Source organism: Cnephaeus nilssonii (genome assembly GCF_951640355.1).
Source record: "Cnephaeus nilssonii genome assembly, chromosome: 20".
Classification (NCBI taxonomy): domain Eukaryota; kingdom Metazoa; phylum Chordata; class Mammalia; order Chiroptera; family Vespertilionidae; genus Cnephaeus; species Cnephaeus nilssonii.
In genome coordinates this window covers 42727966-42743933 of record NC_137091.1, presented here as the reverse complement: position 1 = coordinate 42743933, position 15968 = coordinate 42727966, and the positions used below count along the sequence as shown (strand labels likewise).

General features: G+C 55.1%; 1 protein-coding gene across 2 annotated transcripts in view; it reads left to right on the top strand.

Moving 5' to 3' along the window:
* Positions 1-15968, top strand: part of PRKD2 (protein kinase D2) — a 30278-nt gene that overhangs the window by 11712 nt on the left and 2598 nt on the right. For both annotated transcript variants that reach the window (XM_079799791.1, XM_079799790.1), the window contains exons 7-17: positions 921-998; positions 1078-1231; positions 2518-2635; positions 2890-2967; positions 4915-5173; positions 7241-7293; positions 7419-7491; positions 8103-8209; positions 9007-9168; positions 14182-14280; positions 14659-14926. In XM_079799791.1, the coding sequence (XP_079655917.1) occupies positions 921-998; positions 1078-1231; positions 2518-2635; positions 2890-2967; positions 4915-5173; positions 7241-7293; positions 7419-7491; positions 8103-8209; positions 9007-9168; positions 14182-14280; positions 14659-14926 (1449 nt within the window). The remainder of the gene's footprint in view (positions 1-920; positions 999-1077; positions 1232-2517; positions 2636-2889; positions 2968-4914; positions 5174-7240; positions 7294-7418; positions 7492-8102; positions 8210-9006; positions 9169-14181; positions 14281-14658; positions 14927-15968) is intronic.

Sequence of the window (15968 nt, the reverse complement as noted above, 5' to 3'; positions counted from 1 at the left end):
ATTTTAAAATTCACTGGAACAATCAAATGCTAGAATCTTGGATGTCGAGAGCTGAAGAACAGTAGTAACATTAAGTTCTAGAATCTTGGATGTACAGAAACCTCGGAATCATCCGCTTCTGGAGACTTAGAAATCCAGAATTGTAGATCTCAAGTCACTGTCAAACCTTGGCCATCAAGGAGTCTCAGTAATCTAGAACCAGAGATGTGTGTTGAGGTCTAGAAACTTGGACATTGAACTCTGGGGTTGGGGGGGGGGTCTTGGAAATCTAGAACATAGAACCTTAGAAAAATAGGTTTTACCAAATTCTAGAACCTCTGATGTACAGCACCCTAGAACCTTATACTAATCACACTCTAGAGCAGTGGTTCTCAACCAAGGACAGTTTTGCCCCCCCTCCCCGGGGATGTTGGGAGACATTTTGTTTACCATACAGGGATGGTGCAACCGTTATCTAATGGGGATAAGTCAGGGGTGCGCTAAACATCCTATGATGCACAGGACAGCCCCGCCCCCCAACAAGAAATGAGCCAGCCCCAAATGTTCATAGTGCCAAAGACTGAGAAACCCTGCCCTTGAGTGTTCAAAGTCTAGAATCACAGAATGTTAGGTCCTGCTACATTCCGGAATTTTACAAGTCTAGGGTAATGGGTTCTGTACATTGTTTGAACTTCGGATGCTTAGAGCCACAGCACTTAATCAGCCCCCCCCCCCCCCCCCCCCCAGTATACTCTCGTCTCTCCATCGTTGGAGAAACTCGCTCAAAAAGGGGACAGCCATGGCTGGAAGGGGCAGCCAGTTCCTACTCCAAGCAGCAAGAGTAGCCTCTTTGAGACTGGTGGTTAGGGGTCAAAGTCAGCCCTTCGGGTGACCTCTCTCCCCTCTCCCTCCTGTGTCCTTGTTCCCCGCCCTCCTCCCAGACTGCAAGTTTAACTGCCACAAACGCTGCGCCACCCGAGTCCCCAACGACTGTCTGGGAGAGGCGCTCATCAATGGAGGTAAGAGGCTGTGGGCTGAGCCGGCAGGAGCTGGGGGCCAGCCGGGGCGGAGGCCCCTCTGATGCCCTGTCCCCCTCAGATGTGCCCATGGAGGAGGCCACCGATTTCAGTGAGGCTGACAAGAGCGCCCTCATGGATGAGTCCGACGACTCCGGGATCATCCCAGGCTCCCACTCGGAAAATGCCCTCCACGCCAGTGAGGAGGAGGAAGCCGAGGGAGGCAAGGCCCAGAGGTACCCAGGGGACCCCCTGGGGATGCCCTTCCCCATCTCTACAATGGGTTACCATCACCCTCTACGTGAAAATTACCCAGGTTCCTGAGGCAAATCTTCTTCAGCACCCACACTTCATTTTCCAACTTAACACTTTTTCCTGATTCACATTTTTAAAAAATATTATTTATTTTTAAAAATATTTTTTTATTGATTTCAGAGAGGAAGGAAGAGGGAGAGAGAGATAGAAACATCCATGATGAGAGAGAATCATCGATCGGCTACCTCCCTCACGCCCCACACTTGGGGATCCAGCCCGCAACCCGGGCAGGCACCCTGACTGGGAATCAAACCATGACCTCCTGGTTCATAGGTCGACACTCAACCACTGAGCCATGCTGGCTGGGCCTGATTTACATTTTTAAAGAGTTTTCATAGAAGCATGTTTTAATTTACGTTATATTTGTTTAGGCGCTGGTAACACAGCCATTGAAACCTCCCACTCCCTGCCTCCCACTGCCCAGCTCCTCTCCCTGGAGGACGCCAGGGGGCTCAGTTTCTGGTGGGTCCTTCCAGAAACAATCTGTATGCAAAGTGACAGTGCAGTGTGAGTGAGAACATGAACTCTGGAGCCAGACTGCTGTGTGGCCTTAGGCAAGAGATGAGCCTCTCTGAGCCTCAGTTTCTGCATCGGAGAGGTTGAGTCACTTGCCAGGGACACACACCTGGCTGCAAGATCCCTGGGCTCAGTAGTAATTAGCACCGCAAGGCCCACCGTGGGCCAAGCACGGGGCTCAGCTCCTTAGAGAGGTTTTCACGCCTCAGCACCCCTTTGCGGGGAGAAATGAAGGCATGAAGAGTTGGGTAATTTACCAGGCAGCCTGGTTTGGGAACCCAGCCTTTCGGTAAGAGCCTCCTTCCTCATTATGGGAAATCTACAAAACAGGGGGGAACGTGTGCCCTCCCCAAAACAACTCCCAAGCTGCCCCGAGATGCCCCTTGGGCCCCAGGCACAGCGGGGATTTTCTTCTTCTTCTTTTTAAAAAAATATATTTTATTGGTTTTTTACAGAGAGGAAGGGAGAGGGAGAGAGAGTTAGAAACATCGATACGAGAGAAACATCGATCAGCTGCCTCCTGCACACCTCCCACTGGGGATGTGCCCACAACCAAGGTACATGCCCTTGACCGGAATCGAACCTGGGACCCTTGAGTCCGCAGGCCCACACTCTATCCACTGAGCCAAACCAGTCAGCGCAGTGATTTTCTTCTTGTAGTAACCTCCCGCCCCTTCTCCTCCCCGCTCAGCTCCCTGGGGTACATCCCCCTCATGAGGGTGGTGCAGTCCGTGCGACACACGACACGGAAATCCAGCAGCACACTGCACGAAGGTTGGGTGGTTCATTACAGCAACAAGGACACGCTGGTGAGTGGGCGGGGGGGCGGGGCCAGGAGGGCGGGGCCGGAGTTAGAGGCGGGGCTGGATCCTTGGAAGGGGCGGGGCTGGAAGGGGTGGGCGGGGCTGTGCTGGAGCCCAGATAGAATTAGAGGTGGGACAGGGGCGGGGCAGGAGTCAGGGGGCGGGGCTAAGGCTGAGTTCAGGGGCGGGGAGAGGCTTAGGGCGGGGTCTGGCTGGTGGCGGGCAGGAGACACCCTCACCTCCAACACCTCTCCCAACAGAGGAAGCGGCACTATTGGCGCCTGGACAGCAAGTGCATCACACTCTTCCAGAACAACACAACCAACAGATACTACAAGGTGGGCCTTCGGCTCCCAGCTGCCTCAGACTGTCCTCCTTTGCCCAGCACCTTCTTGATTCCTCTCCCAGTTGCTCCAGCCAAATGCCCACGAATCGTACCCTCTCCGCACACACTGCTTACAGCCCATCAGCAAGTGGCCCCATCACCTTCCAGCCAGGCTCACCTGTGTGCCCTCACCCGTAAAAGGCCTCAAAGAATAGCCGTCCCCTCAGGACTGTGGCCAGAATTCAGAGATTATGTACCTACAAGCAGTTAGCTTAGGGCCGGGCATGCGATAAGCTTCCAGTAATTATAAACTTGTTATCGTTATTACTTTGTAATTAACTTATGGAGTTATTGTATTCATCACCACCTCCCCTGTCAGCACTGCGTTCCAGCCCCGCCTCCCCTCGCCCCCCGCCCCGGCTGATTGTGGCAGTTTTCTCGCTGGCCCCTGCTCTGCCTTCACCTCAGTCTTTTCCCACAGAGCAGCCTGAGGAGTCGGTTAAAACGCCGGAACCTTGCGATGGCTCCTCTGTCCTTAGAGTAAAACCCAGAGGCCTGCCGCACCCGCCCCAGGGCTGGTCCCTGCTCATCCTCCCCACCTGCTCACACCCTGCTACCTGAAATGCCGCCCGCCTCTAAAACGCCTCCCCACCATCACCTCTCTGCTCCTGGCTCTATTGGCTCGGAAGTCTGTCTTTCTTTCCTTCTTTTCCCCTCCCTCCTTCCTTTCTCTTTCAGTAATTTTCAAAGCAGACACGTTTCTCTCCCCATGGAACCTGCACTTTCCCTCCCACCTCCTTCTTGATCTCCTCTCATTCCATTTCTCTCCCATCCACTCCTTTTACAATTTATTTGTTATTTTTTATTTATTGATTTGAGAGAGAGAGAGAGAGAAACATCAATTTGTTGTTCACTTACTTATGCATTCATTGGATGCTTCTTGTATGTGCCCTGACTAGGGGGTCAAACGAATGAGGACGATGCTCTAACCAACTGAGCTACCCAGCCAGGGCTCTCCCATCCACGCTTTTTTTTTTTTTTTTAAATCCTTACCCAAGCATATTTTTCCATTGATTTTTATTTGTGTTTATTTATTTATTTTAAAATATCTTTATTGATTTCAGAGAGGAAGGGAAAGGGAGAGAGAGAGATAGAAACATCAGTGATGGGAGAGAATCACTGATCAACTGCCTCCTGCACACCCCACACAGGGATCGAGCCTGCAACCCAGGCCTGTGCCCTGACTGGGAATTGAACCATGACCTCCTGGTTCTTAGGTCGATGCTCAACCACTGAGCCATGCCAGCTGATTTTTAGAGAGAAGAGAAAGGAGGGAAGGAAGGAGGAAGGAGGGGGAGAGAGAGAGAGAGAGAGAGAGAGAGAAACATCAATGTGAGAGACACACATTAATTGATTGCCTCCCATCCCAGGCTGGGGATTGAGCCTGCAACCAAGGCACATGCCCTTGACTGGGAATCGAATCCATGACCCTTCAGTCTGCAGGCTGACGCTCTAACCACTGAGCAAAACCGGCTAGGGCTCCCATCCTCTCTTGACACACAGCCAGAGAGGTGGCTCTAAACCCTTCCATGGCTGCCAGGGCCCTGGAGACAGAGCCTGGGCTCCGCCCTGTGTCCCTAACCTCATTTCCTTCATTTATTCATCAAACATGACATCCCTACTGTGTGCCGGGCACCATCCGTGTGATGGGGATGTGGCATGTGCCTTGAACACAAGCCTTTCCCACCTAGGCCTTTGCATGTGCCGTGCCCACCGGTCCTCTAGCAGCCGGCCTCTTCTCTCCGTTCTGGTCTCTGCTTCCGTGTAAGTTCCACCAGGCGCCTGTCCTGGCCGCTCCACCCCAGCCACGTCACCGCTGACACTGGGTTCTGTGCTGAGTGCGCGGGGAGCTCCAGGGCCTGCCGGGGTGCTCACCTGCGCTGGCTCTGTGTCCCGCCAGGAAATCCCACTGTCAGAGATCCTCACCGTGGAGCCCGCCCAGAACTTCAGCCTGGTGCCACCAGGCACCAACCCACACTGCTTTGAGATCGTCACTGCCAATACCACCTACTTCGTGGGCGAGACGCCGGGCGGGGCCCCAGGGGGGCCCAGTGGACAGGGGGCCGAGGCTGCCCGGGGCTGGGAGACAGCCATCCGCCAGGCCCTGATGCCCGTCATCCTCCAGGATGCGCCCAGTGCCCCAGGCCACGTGCCCCACAGTAAGTCCCCGATCCGAGAGGAGAGGACGGGTCGGGGAGGGCTTGAGTGGGGTTCGGGGAAGGGAAGAGCCAGGGGGTGGGGGAGCAGGGAATGGCACAGTGACAAACATGGCTTCTGGACTCAGCAGGCCTGGGTCCAAACCTTCATGAAGGCCTGGACTTGATAGGTGGCTTTGGGCGTGTCACTCTCTCTTTCTGTGATGCTGGGACATGGGAACCAGAGGGCTGCAGAGGGCCAGAGAAGGGGTCTGGCCCAGACTGAGTATCCAGAAGGGCTTCCTGGAGGAGGCAACATCTGGGCTGAGGCCTGGAAGCTGAGGAGGGGCGAGAGAGAGGAAAGCAAATGGGAAATGATGTCGGGCAGAGGCCAAGGACAATCAGAGAGTGCCAGGTGGCCAGCCTTCTGGAGCTTATCATCCCGTGTGGGTGGCAGACATTAATCAGATCGTCCGGTACAGTGACAGCTGAGACACAGAACACGTGCTAGAGTAATCTGACATGGCCCCAGGAGTGAGACTGCGACTGAAAGATGAGGATTTTAAAAAATGTTTTCAGCCCTGGCCGGTTTGGCTCAGTGGATAGAGCGTTGGCCTGCAGACTGAAGGGTCCCGGGTTTGATTCCAGTCAAGGGCACATACCTCAGTTGTAGACTCCTCCCCGGCCTGGGCCCTGGTCAGGATGTGTGCAGGAGGCAACCAATGGATGTGTTTCTCTCACATCAATATTTCTTTCTCGGCCTAGCCAGTTTGGCTCAGTGGATAGAGCATCGGCCTTCGGACTAAAGGGTCCTGGGTTCAATTCTGGTCAAGAGCGCATGCCCCGGTTGTGGGCTCAATCCCCAGTAGGGGGTGTGCAGGAGGCAGACAATCAACGATTCTCTCTCATCATTGATGTTTCTATCTCTCTCCCTCTCCCTCTCTGAAATCAATAAAAATATTTTTTAAAAAAATATTTTTCTCTGTCTTCCCCTCTCTCTTCCACTCTCTCTAAAGATCAATGGAAAATATCCTTGGGTGAGGATTTTAAAAGTTTTTATTGATTTTAGAGAGAATGGAAGGGAGAGGGAGAGGGAGAGAGAGGAGAGAAACATTGATTGGTTACCTCCCATATGCACCCTGACCAGGAATCGAACCCATAACCTGGTTATGTGCCCTGACTGATAATCGAACCGGTGACCTTTCCGTGCATGGAATCAACCAACTGAGCCACACCGGCCAGGGCATGAAGAGGATTTTTAAATTAAGTCCATGACAAGGGACAGAGGACATTCCTGGCAGAGGGAAGAGCACTTGCGAAGGCCGGGAGACAGGAGAGAACTTGCTATCTGAGGCCCAGCAAGGAGACCAGTGTGGCGGGGACACACAGCAGCATAGTAGGCCTTCAAGTCAAAGAGGTAGATGAGGGACCAGACCCTGCCTGAAAGGCCGTGAAAGGCGCTTGGGCTTCCTCCTGAGGGTCCTGGGAGCCAGGGCAGGTTCCCAGCAGGGGATGGACAGGGTCAGGTGTGTGCGTCAGCAAGATCCCTCTGGCTTCCCCGTGGAGGGGAGTCGGAGCGGGCAGGACTGGGGCAGGGAGATGAGGGAAGAGGGCGAGCGTTGATGTCTCAGTGGAGACGGGAGAGACATTGACATGGCAGAAGGACCAGGACTTTGGAGATGTCTGGTCTCGTTGGGCGTGTCACTTGTTGGCAGGGGGGCAAGTTCAGGGGAAGATGCTGGAGTCAGTTTGGACTTTCCCCCGGAGCCTCCGTTTCCTCCTCTATAAAATGGGATCGGCAGGCCTTGCTTGGCGCTGAGATCACAGGGTGAAATATCAGCGAAATCATTCCTGACATCACCTCTCCCTCCAGCCGCTCGGCACATGGCATTTACCCGCCTCTCTGGCCCATTCTCCAGATGAGGAAGCTGAGGTTCGCAGTAGACAAGGCAGTAGCCTGACGTTGCGCCTTGGATGCCTGGATTCGGACCTGGGTGGTCTGGCTCCAGAGGCCGCCTTCGGGGTTACGGAGGAATGTAATCCTGAGCCTGGGGTCCCCTCACCTCCGCCTCTCCCCTCCTCTCCCCCCAGGACAAGCTTCTCTGAGCATCTCCGTGTCGAACAGTCAGATCCAAGAGAATGTGGTGAGACCCCTGCCCACACCCCAGGGCCCCAAGGATGTCTTCCCTGTTTCATTCTCCCGCCTCCCCGGTCTCCTCGACCCCCATCTCCATTTGCAGCCCTGACCCTCCCCGTCCCCGCCCTGCAGGACATCGCCACGGTCTACCAGATCTTCCCGGACGAGGTACTGGGCTCGGGGCAGTTCGGAGTGGTCTATGGCGGTAAGGACACTTCTGTGCTTCCCCAGGGGGGAGGGGGGGGTGCTGGGGGTTTCTGGGCTCCAGACCTTCCCCTCCGATGGGCCACATGTCACCTCCCGCTCTGGTTGATTAGAAAGCTAGATCCTGGGTCAGGGGTCTCCTGTTCCCACTGGGAAACGCCAGTGGGCTTTCTCCTGGTCCGAACAGGGAAGACCATCCTGTACTTGGACTGGCTCCAGAGCTAGAGCCTCGATTCTGCAGCCCCTCTCCTGGGGCCCAACCCTGCAGACAGGTCGTGGGCCCGGCCAGGAGCCGATAGACTGGCAACCTCTTGGTGCACAATCCTGCTACCCACGGAGCCACACGGGCCAGGGCCAGAGCCTAGATTCTGATGGGTTGTCAGTCGAGTTTTCCGTGTAGCAGAGTCCCCTCCTTGGAGCTGCCTTTACCTTCCTTCACTCCACGTTTATTCCCAGGGCCCCTGCCCTTCCGTCTCTCCTAAGGGCCCCTCAGAGCCTTCCATCCCCTTCGCCCCGTGCTGGGTGTGTCTCTGTGGGTGGGGCGGAGTCCCTCCGGCCAGGACTGCAAGGTCCTGCTCCCCTCATCCTCCGCCTCCCCTCCCCCCTGCCCAGGAAAGCACCGGAAGACCGGCCGGGACGTGGCGGTGAAGGTCATCGACAAACTGCGCTTCCCCACCAAGCAGGAGAGCCAGCTCCGGAACGAAGTGGCCATTCTGCAGGTGACCCCTGGGGCCTGGGGTCCAGCGCCTCCCCCCCAGGAAGGTCCCTTCCTCCTCACTTCCTCCTTTCAGGGGCCAGCCGGCCGTCTGAGGTGGTCAGGGAAGCCTTCTTGGAGGAGGAAGTATTTGTGTTGAGACTGAGGGGTGGGCCGGGTGTTCTGAGCACAGGTCTGGAGGTGAGAGGGAGCGTGACAGGCGCCGGGGTTATTAGGTGGTTTATGGGGTGGGGTGGGCGGCGAGGCCAGGGCGGCAGTTGGGGTCACACACTGCGGGCTTCTCCTGGGGGCTGGGGGGCCTGGGGGGCCATGGAGGCATCTTCAGCAAGGAAGGGGCAGAAGCAGGTGTGCATTTTAGAAAGACCCTTCGCCGCCATTGGAGGGGCGGAAAGGGGTGGGACTAGGGCCCAGGGGGGAGGCTGGGTGGGGACCTGGGTGGGGGAGGTGGGGTCAGGCCAGGCCAGAGCTGGGGGAAGAGGGAGAAGGCGCAGATTTAAAAGACAGATACACAGAGGTTCTTCCCATTTCCCCGCACTCCGCCTGCCTCCCTCCCACCAGCCTGGCCTTCACCAGAATCGTGTGATGGAAAGTTTGATCCTTCTGGACACCTGGGGGCGCAGGACGGCCGTTGGGACCGGCCCGTGGGAAGCCCCTCCCCTCCCCCAGGGACAGCCCCAGGGAAGGAGCTGCTGTTCAGGGACATCCTTGCTCTTGTTTGTCATCCCTCTGCTCCCCTCTGGGCTCCCAGGTTCAGGGGTGACCTGGGCCCTGACCCCCCACACGCCCTCCCTCCCACTCCAGAGTCTGCGGCACCCGGGGATCGTGAACCTGGAGTGCATGTTCGAGACGCCCGAGAAGGTGTTCGTGGTGATGGAGAAGCTGCACGGGGACATGTTGGAGATGATCCTCTCCAGCGAGAAGGGCCGGCTGCCCGAGCGCCTCACCAAGTTCCTCATCACCCAGGTGCGTCCACCCGCCCCCGCCACCTCCCTGCCCGGCTCCCACCTGCCCTGGGGCAGCCGTCCTGTTGGAGTGGCCCCCTGTGCCCAGGAGGTCGGGCAGACACTGGGCGGGAGTCACAATAGTGGATAATAGGCTAATCGTAACAACAGGAAAAATAATCCTACCTAATAATAGACAAATATGCAAATTGAACGCACCTTCGCTACGCCCAAGCCACACCCACCAGCCAATCAGGACGAGTATGCAAATTACCCCAACAAAGATAGCGGCTAATTTGCATATCAAGACAGCGTAGAAAGAAGCCAAGAGCTGCAGAAGGGAGCAAAACTGCGGAGAGCAAGCAAGCTGCGGGGAGGAGAAGGGAGGAGTGGAGGCGGGGCCGGGGGAGAAGGGAAAAGCAGGCGGGCTGGCGGAGAAGGCGGGGCGGGGGAGAAGGGAGGAGCGCAGGCGGGGCCGGGGGAGAAGGGAAAAGCAGGCGTGCTGGCGGAGAAGGCGGGGCGGGGGAGAAGGGAGGAGCGTAGGCGGGGCCAGGGGAGAAGGGAAAAGCAGGTGGGGTAGAGTGCAGCAGGAAACCCTATTGCAGGATTTTTCCTGCAACGGGAACGCTAGTGGAAATAATAATCCTATATAATAAAACCCTAATATGCAAATCGACTGAACGGCAGAATGACCAATTGCTATGACATGCACTGACTACTAGGGGGCACACACTCAATGCAGGAGCTGCCCCCTGGTGGTCAGTGCGCTCCCACAGGGGGAGTGCAACTCAGCCAGAAGCCAGGCTCACGGCTGGCGAGCGCAGTGGTGGTGGCGGTAGCCTCTCCCGCCTCCGTGGCAGCACTAAGGACCCCTCGGGGGATGTCCACCTGCCTGCTTAGGCCACTGAGGGGTCCTGGACTGCGAGAGGGAGCAGGCCGGGCTGAAGGAACGCCCGCTCCAGTGCACGAATGTCGTGCACTGGGCCTCTAGTTGTAAAATAATAAAGTAAAAATAGGACAGACCATAGAGCAATCAGAAACGTAGTAGGAAATAAGTAGAAAATAATGGTCATCATAATAGTTATGACTACAGTGATGCCCCACATAGCAACATGTCAATCATCAATGGACCACATACATGACCGTGGTCCCATGACATTGCAACGGGGCTGGAAAGGTGCTGCAGCCGAGTGACATCGCAGCCTTCATGAGGTCGTAGCGCGATGCATTACCCTCGTGTGTGGACAGAGCCAGTCGTATAAAGGCACAGCGCTGCAGTCATGTGCACTGCATAAGGCGAGACGTGTTACTGGTTTATGCGCTTACTGTACTACACTTTCCATCATTATTGTAGAGTGCACTCTTTCCTCTTTGACTTATAAAAAAGTGTGCTGTAAAACAGGCCGCCGTGTTCCCCGGCCAACAGCCTCAGCCATCTCGTGTTGACCGCATCTTCTCAGCACAGCGTTTTGTCTGGTGTTTGATTTACTCTGGGGGGGGGGGGGGGTTTGTTCAGTCACATGCTGGGGCGATGTATAGCCTGGGAGCAGCAGGCTGCACCGTGTAGCCTCGGTGTGCAGTAGGCTGCGCCACCTGGTTTGTGTCAGTGCACTCTGCGAGGTTCCTGCAACCACAATACCGCCTCGCCACGCGTTTCTGAGAACACGTCCCTGGCGTTAGGCGGAGCATGACTGTGTTCTAGTTCAGTGCGCAGTTAGCAGCAGAACTGCCTCTTTCTCCGAATTGTATTCCATGATGGATATCACCAAATCCCCCAATTGTTGAGCATGTCGCTTGTTGTTGTTTTTTGTTGTGTTTTTTTTTTTTGTGTGTGTGTGTGTGTTTTAATATTTTTTCATTGGTTTCAGAGAGGGTGAGAGATAGAAACATCAATGATGAGAGAGAATCATTAATTGACTGCCTCCTGCACGCCCCCCATTGGGGATCAAGCCTGCAACCCGGGCATGTGCCCTTGACCGGAATCGAACCCGGGAACCTTCAGTCCGCAGGCCGACGCTCTATCCACTGAGCCACACCAGCCAGGGCCATGTCGCTTGTTTTTACTTTCCCACTATTACAAGCGATATTCTGTGAACATCCATCTACAAACATTACCGGGTTCTGGCGGGAGAATTTCAGTAGAACACACTCAAATAGTAGACTTCTGAGTCCAGGGGAATGCGCCTCACATTTCCTTAAACGTGCTGTCCTGTTATCCTCTAAATCCCTTTCCATCTTTGCTGTGAACAACAGAGCTTGCAGGTGTCTATCTCCTCACTCCTTCCTAAACAGCAGTCTGATGGGTGGGGAAATAGTACCTCATGTGGCTTCGTTTCCCAGTTTAAAAACCATGAGTGAGCTTGACCATATTTTCATGTTTATTGACAACCTGGGTAGGTGCCCTGACCAGGAATTGCACCTTTTTTTCAATTGGATTATTCTTATTGAATTGTAAACACTCTTTGTATATGAGGGACTTTGGATCCTTGTCATGGTGTTCGATTCTTTTATCCCAGATTTCTTTTCCTCTTCATTTCATTCATGACGTTTATGTGCCGTAGAGAGTGTAACTCTTACGATGTTAAATGTTGCCTTTCGTGGCTTCTGCTTTTCACAGCCTTTCTAGAAAGGCCTTCCCATCTGGCTGGTCGCTCACCTGATCCTGGGACACGTTCTCTGTTGGTTACAAAGTCCCCAGTGCTCTGCTCCTTTACCCAGGCCCAGCGACCTCGCTCTCCCGAGCTGTGTGCCTCTGCCAGGTCGGCCTGCAGGTGGGGACAGAACCCACTGAGGCAGGCTCATCGGACTTCTGGCGGCGAGGGGGACCGCGGCCTCCTGCAGCCGAGGCGGTCTCTCTTTCTGGTCATCCATCTCTGCCTCTCTTTCTGTCTGTGCTCTTCTCTCTCTTTCTCTTTCTCTCTCTCTGCAGATTTCTGTTTTTCTGCTTCTTGCCTGCCCCACCCCAAGTCCTGGGCTCAGCCTTCACTTCTTTAGGCCTCACAACCGCCCTTCGAGGTAGGTATTACTAGAACCCGTCTTACAGGTGAGGAAACTGAGGCGGAGGGAGGTGCCTGGGACCTGCCCAAGGTCACACGGCCAGGTAACGGGTCCGGTGAGATTTGAACTGGATCTATCTAGCTTCCAACCTGCCCTCTTTCCTCCCCACATTCACTAGGGGCGGGGAAGTCACCAAACAGGAGGCCAGGAGATGTGCTAGTGCGTGCTGGGACCTCAGTCTCCCTGTCTGTACAATGAGGAGGCTGGACCTCCGCAGTGGCTTTCAAATAGCATTTCTGTCCTCAGAAGTCATCCAGCGGAAACAAATATTTACATTCTAAGATAGAAATTACAGCTTCGTGCTTACATCTCTCTACTTCCTGTGTATTTTATTTGTTTCACAGACTCAAGGAAAACCGTGGTTCCTACAGATAAATGCTTACAAATGGTATCAGGGTTTTTTTTGTTTTGTTTTGTTTTGTTTTAGCAGTTCACTTTGCCACATAGAATACTCTTTTTTTAAAAATTATTATTATTATTTTATGTTTTTATTGATTTTAGAGAGGAAGGGAGAGGGATAGAGAGATAGAAACATCAATGATGGGAGAGAATCATTGATCGGCTGCCTCCTGCACACCCCCTACTGAGGATGGAGCCCACAACCCAGGCATGTGCCCTTGACCAGAATCGAACCTGGGACCCTTCAGTCCACAGGCCGATGCTCTATCCACTAAGCCAAACCGGCTAGGGCTAAAAATTATTTTTTAATCCTTTCCTGAGGATATGTTTTCATTGATTTTTTTTTTTTTTTTTTTTTTTTTTTTTTTTTTTTTAGAGAGAGAGAGAGGAAGGGGGAGGGAGAGAAAGAAAAAAGAAAGAAACATCGATATGAGAAAGAAACCAATTGGTTGTCTCCTGTACAAGTCCTGACCAGGGATCAAACCCAAAACCTGGGAATGAGCCCTGACCAGGAATTGAACCATGATCTCCTGGTTCATAGGGTGACACTCCACCACTGAGCTACGCCGACCTGGCCAGAATACTCGGCAATTAACAGATAACAGCAGGAGAGGCTCTATTTGAAACACAGAAATATGTTCACCAATAGGCCATCATCACAAAAATAATAACCAATAACAACAACAATAATAATAGCATGTAGTGCTTGCTCTGTCCTAAGCACTTCATTTATTTATTTATTTATTTATTTCAAATCTATTTTATTGATTTTTTACAGAGAGGAAGGGAGAGGGATAGAGAGTTAAAAACATCGATGAGAGAGAAACATCGATCAGTTGCCTCCTGCACACCTCCCATTGGGGACGTGCCTGCAACCAAGGTACATGCCCTTGACTGGAATCAAACCTGGGACCCTTCAGTCCGCAGGCCGACGCTCTATCCACTGAGCCAAACCAGTCAGGGCTGTCCTAAGCACTTTATATGCATCTACTTGTTTAAGCCTCACAGCAACCCATGAGGAGGGTACTGTCATCACTCCCATTTTACAGATGGGAAAACTGAGGCCCAGAGAGGTAAAGTGACTTGCTCAAAGTCACAAGCTAATAAGTATAGAGCCAGGTTTTCCGCCGGGGAAGACTGGCTCTAGAATACCCCCCGCCTCTGAAGAGTCGTACATTTGATATATAACGCATGTCGAACTGGTATTGTTTTGTATTAGTTTCACACTGGATGGAAAAAAAATTGCTTTAATTGAGTCACACACTAGTACCTCCTGGAAGCCACTGCTGTATTGCTAGCTCCTTTTTAGCAAGAGCTCACCACGCGCCAGAGGCTCTCAGGATCTTCCCCAAACCGCCGCACAGCTCAGCCTTTCTAGAGCTCTGTGTTCAACTCCTATCTCAGGCGTAAACGGTCCCGGGTTCTGAGCTTTTCCTTTGGTGTTCCAATGCCCCCGTTGGCCCCAGCGGGCATCCTTAGGGGCGTGGAGAGGGGCATGGGTGGGGCGTGGAGGGCAGCCGCTGAAGGCAGCATCTGGGCAGGCACCTGCCCTCTGTCTGACCGCTCCATCTCTCCTCAGATCCTGGTGGCCTTGAGGCACCTGCACTTCAAGAACATTGTCCACTGTGACTTGAAACCAGAAAACGTGTTGCTGGCCTCAGCCGACCCGTTTCCCCAGGTCAGTGATGCCCCTGAACCTGGGAAGTCCAGTTAGTAAGGCTGCTCCCCGGGGCAGGTAGTGGCAGGTACGGTGTCAGCACGCACTGTGAGCCGGGCGTCTGCTGTGCTGCGAGCTTGAGATGGATTGACTCCTGGAGGCCTCCTGACAACCCTAGGGGACGGCGCTGTTCTCCTCCTCCCCCTCTTCCTCCTCCTCCTCCTCCGACAGAGGAAACGGAGGCACGGAGAGTGAACGGAGAGTGGAAGTCACTTGGCCAGTGAGCGGAGGAGCCTGGACTCAGACTAATATGTCATACTCTCTGGAATACCGCGATGGGGGGGCCCTGGGTGGGGTGCAGCCCCAACACCCTTCCGGCCCCGCCCCTCACCTTGGCAGGTGAAGCTGTGTGACTTCGGCTTCGCGCGCATCATCGGCGAGAAGTCCTTCCGGCGCTCCGTGGTGGGCACGCCCGCCTACCTGGCGCCCGAGGTGCTGCTCAACCAGGGCTACAACCGCTCGCTGGACATGTGGTCCGTGGGCGTCATCATGTATGTCAGCCTCAGCGGGACGTTCCCCTTCAACGAGGACGAGGACATCAACGACCAGATCCAGAACGCAGCCTTCATGTACCCGGCTTGTCCCTGGAGCCGCATCTCGGCCGGAGGTGTGTGGAGGCGAGGGGCGGCCCGCGGAGGGCTGGGCGGGGAGAGTGGGCGGAGCCAGGAGGGGTGGGCTCTGAAACAGCCTGGGGCCCTGGAGTGGAGCCTAGCCATGGGGTGGGGCCTGGGGTGGGGCCTAGCCATGGGGTGGGGCCTGGGGTGGGGCCTAGCCATGGGGTGGGACTGTGGGGTGGAGCTTAGCCGTAGTGTGGGGCCATGGGGTGAGGCTATGGGGGTGGAGCCTGGCCATGGGGTGAGGCCATGGGGATGGAGCCTAGCCATGGGGTGGGGCTGTGGGTGGAGCCTAGCCATGGGGTGGGGCTGTGGAGCCTAGCCGTAGGGTGGAGCCATGGGTGGGGCTGTGGGTGGAGCCTCACCGTAGGGTGGAGCCATGGGTGGGGCTGTGGGTGGAGCCTCACCGTAGGGTGGAGCCATGGGTGGGGCTGTGGGTGGAGCCTCACCGTAGGGTGGAGCCATGGGTGGGGCTGTGGGTGGAGCCTCACCGTAGGGTGGAGCCATGGGTGGGGCTGTGGGTGGAGCCTCACCGTAGGGTGGAGCCATGGGTGGGGCTGTGGGTGGAGCCTAGCCATGGGGTGGAGCCTCACCGTAGGGTGGAGCCATGGGTGGGGCTGTGGGTGGAGCCTAGCCATGGGGTGGAGCCATGGAGTAGGATCTTTAACCTGGAAGGCGCCCTGGACCTAGAACTGTGGGGCAGGGACTCAGGCCCAGGACTCAGGCCTAGACTAGGTTATGTGGGTTGGAAACGGTGCCAGAAGCGCTAAGACAGACTCTTGGTGCCTTGGGGGCTAAGCTAGGTGTGGCCAGTCTGGGACCAGACCAGGAGGGACTGGACCTGAGGAAGCCAAAGGGCTGGGGTGCCAGGAGAAGAGGCAGATCCTCCCAAGGTGTTAGCTGGGGCCTGTAGTCTTTGGGGTTATGACCCTGAAAGGGTTAACCCTGCTAAAGTGGTTGGGGGTGCGGGGGGCGCCAGGGGACAGGCTTGAGGAACAGGGCTTGGCTAATTTGCTGTGTGCTGGGATGGACTAG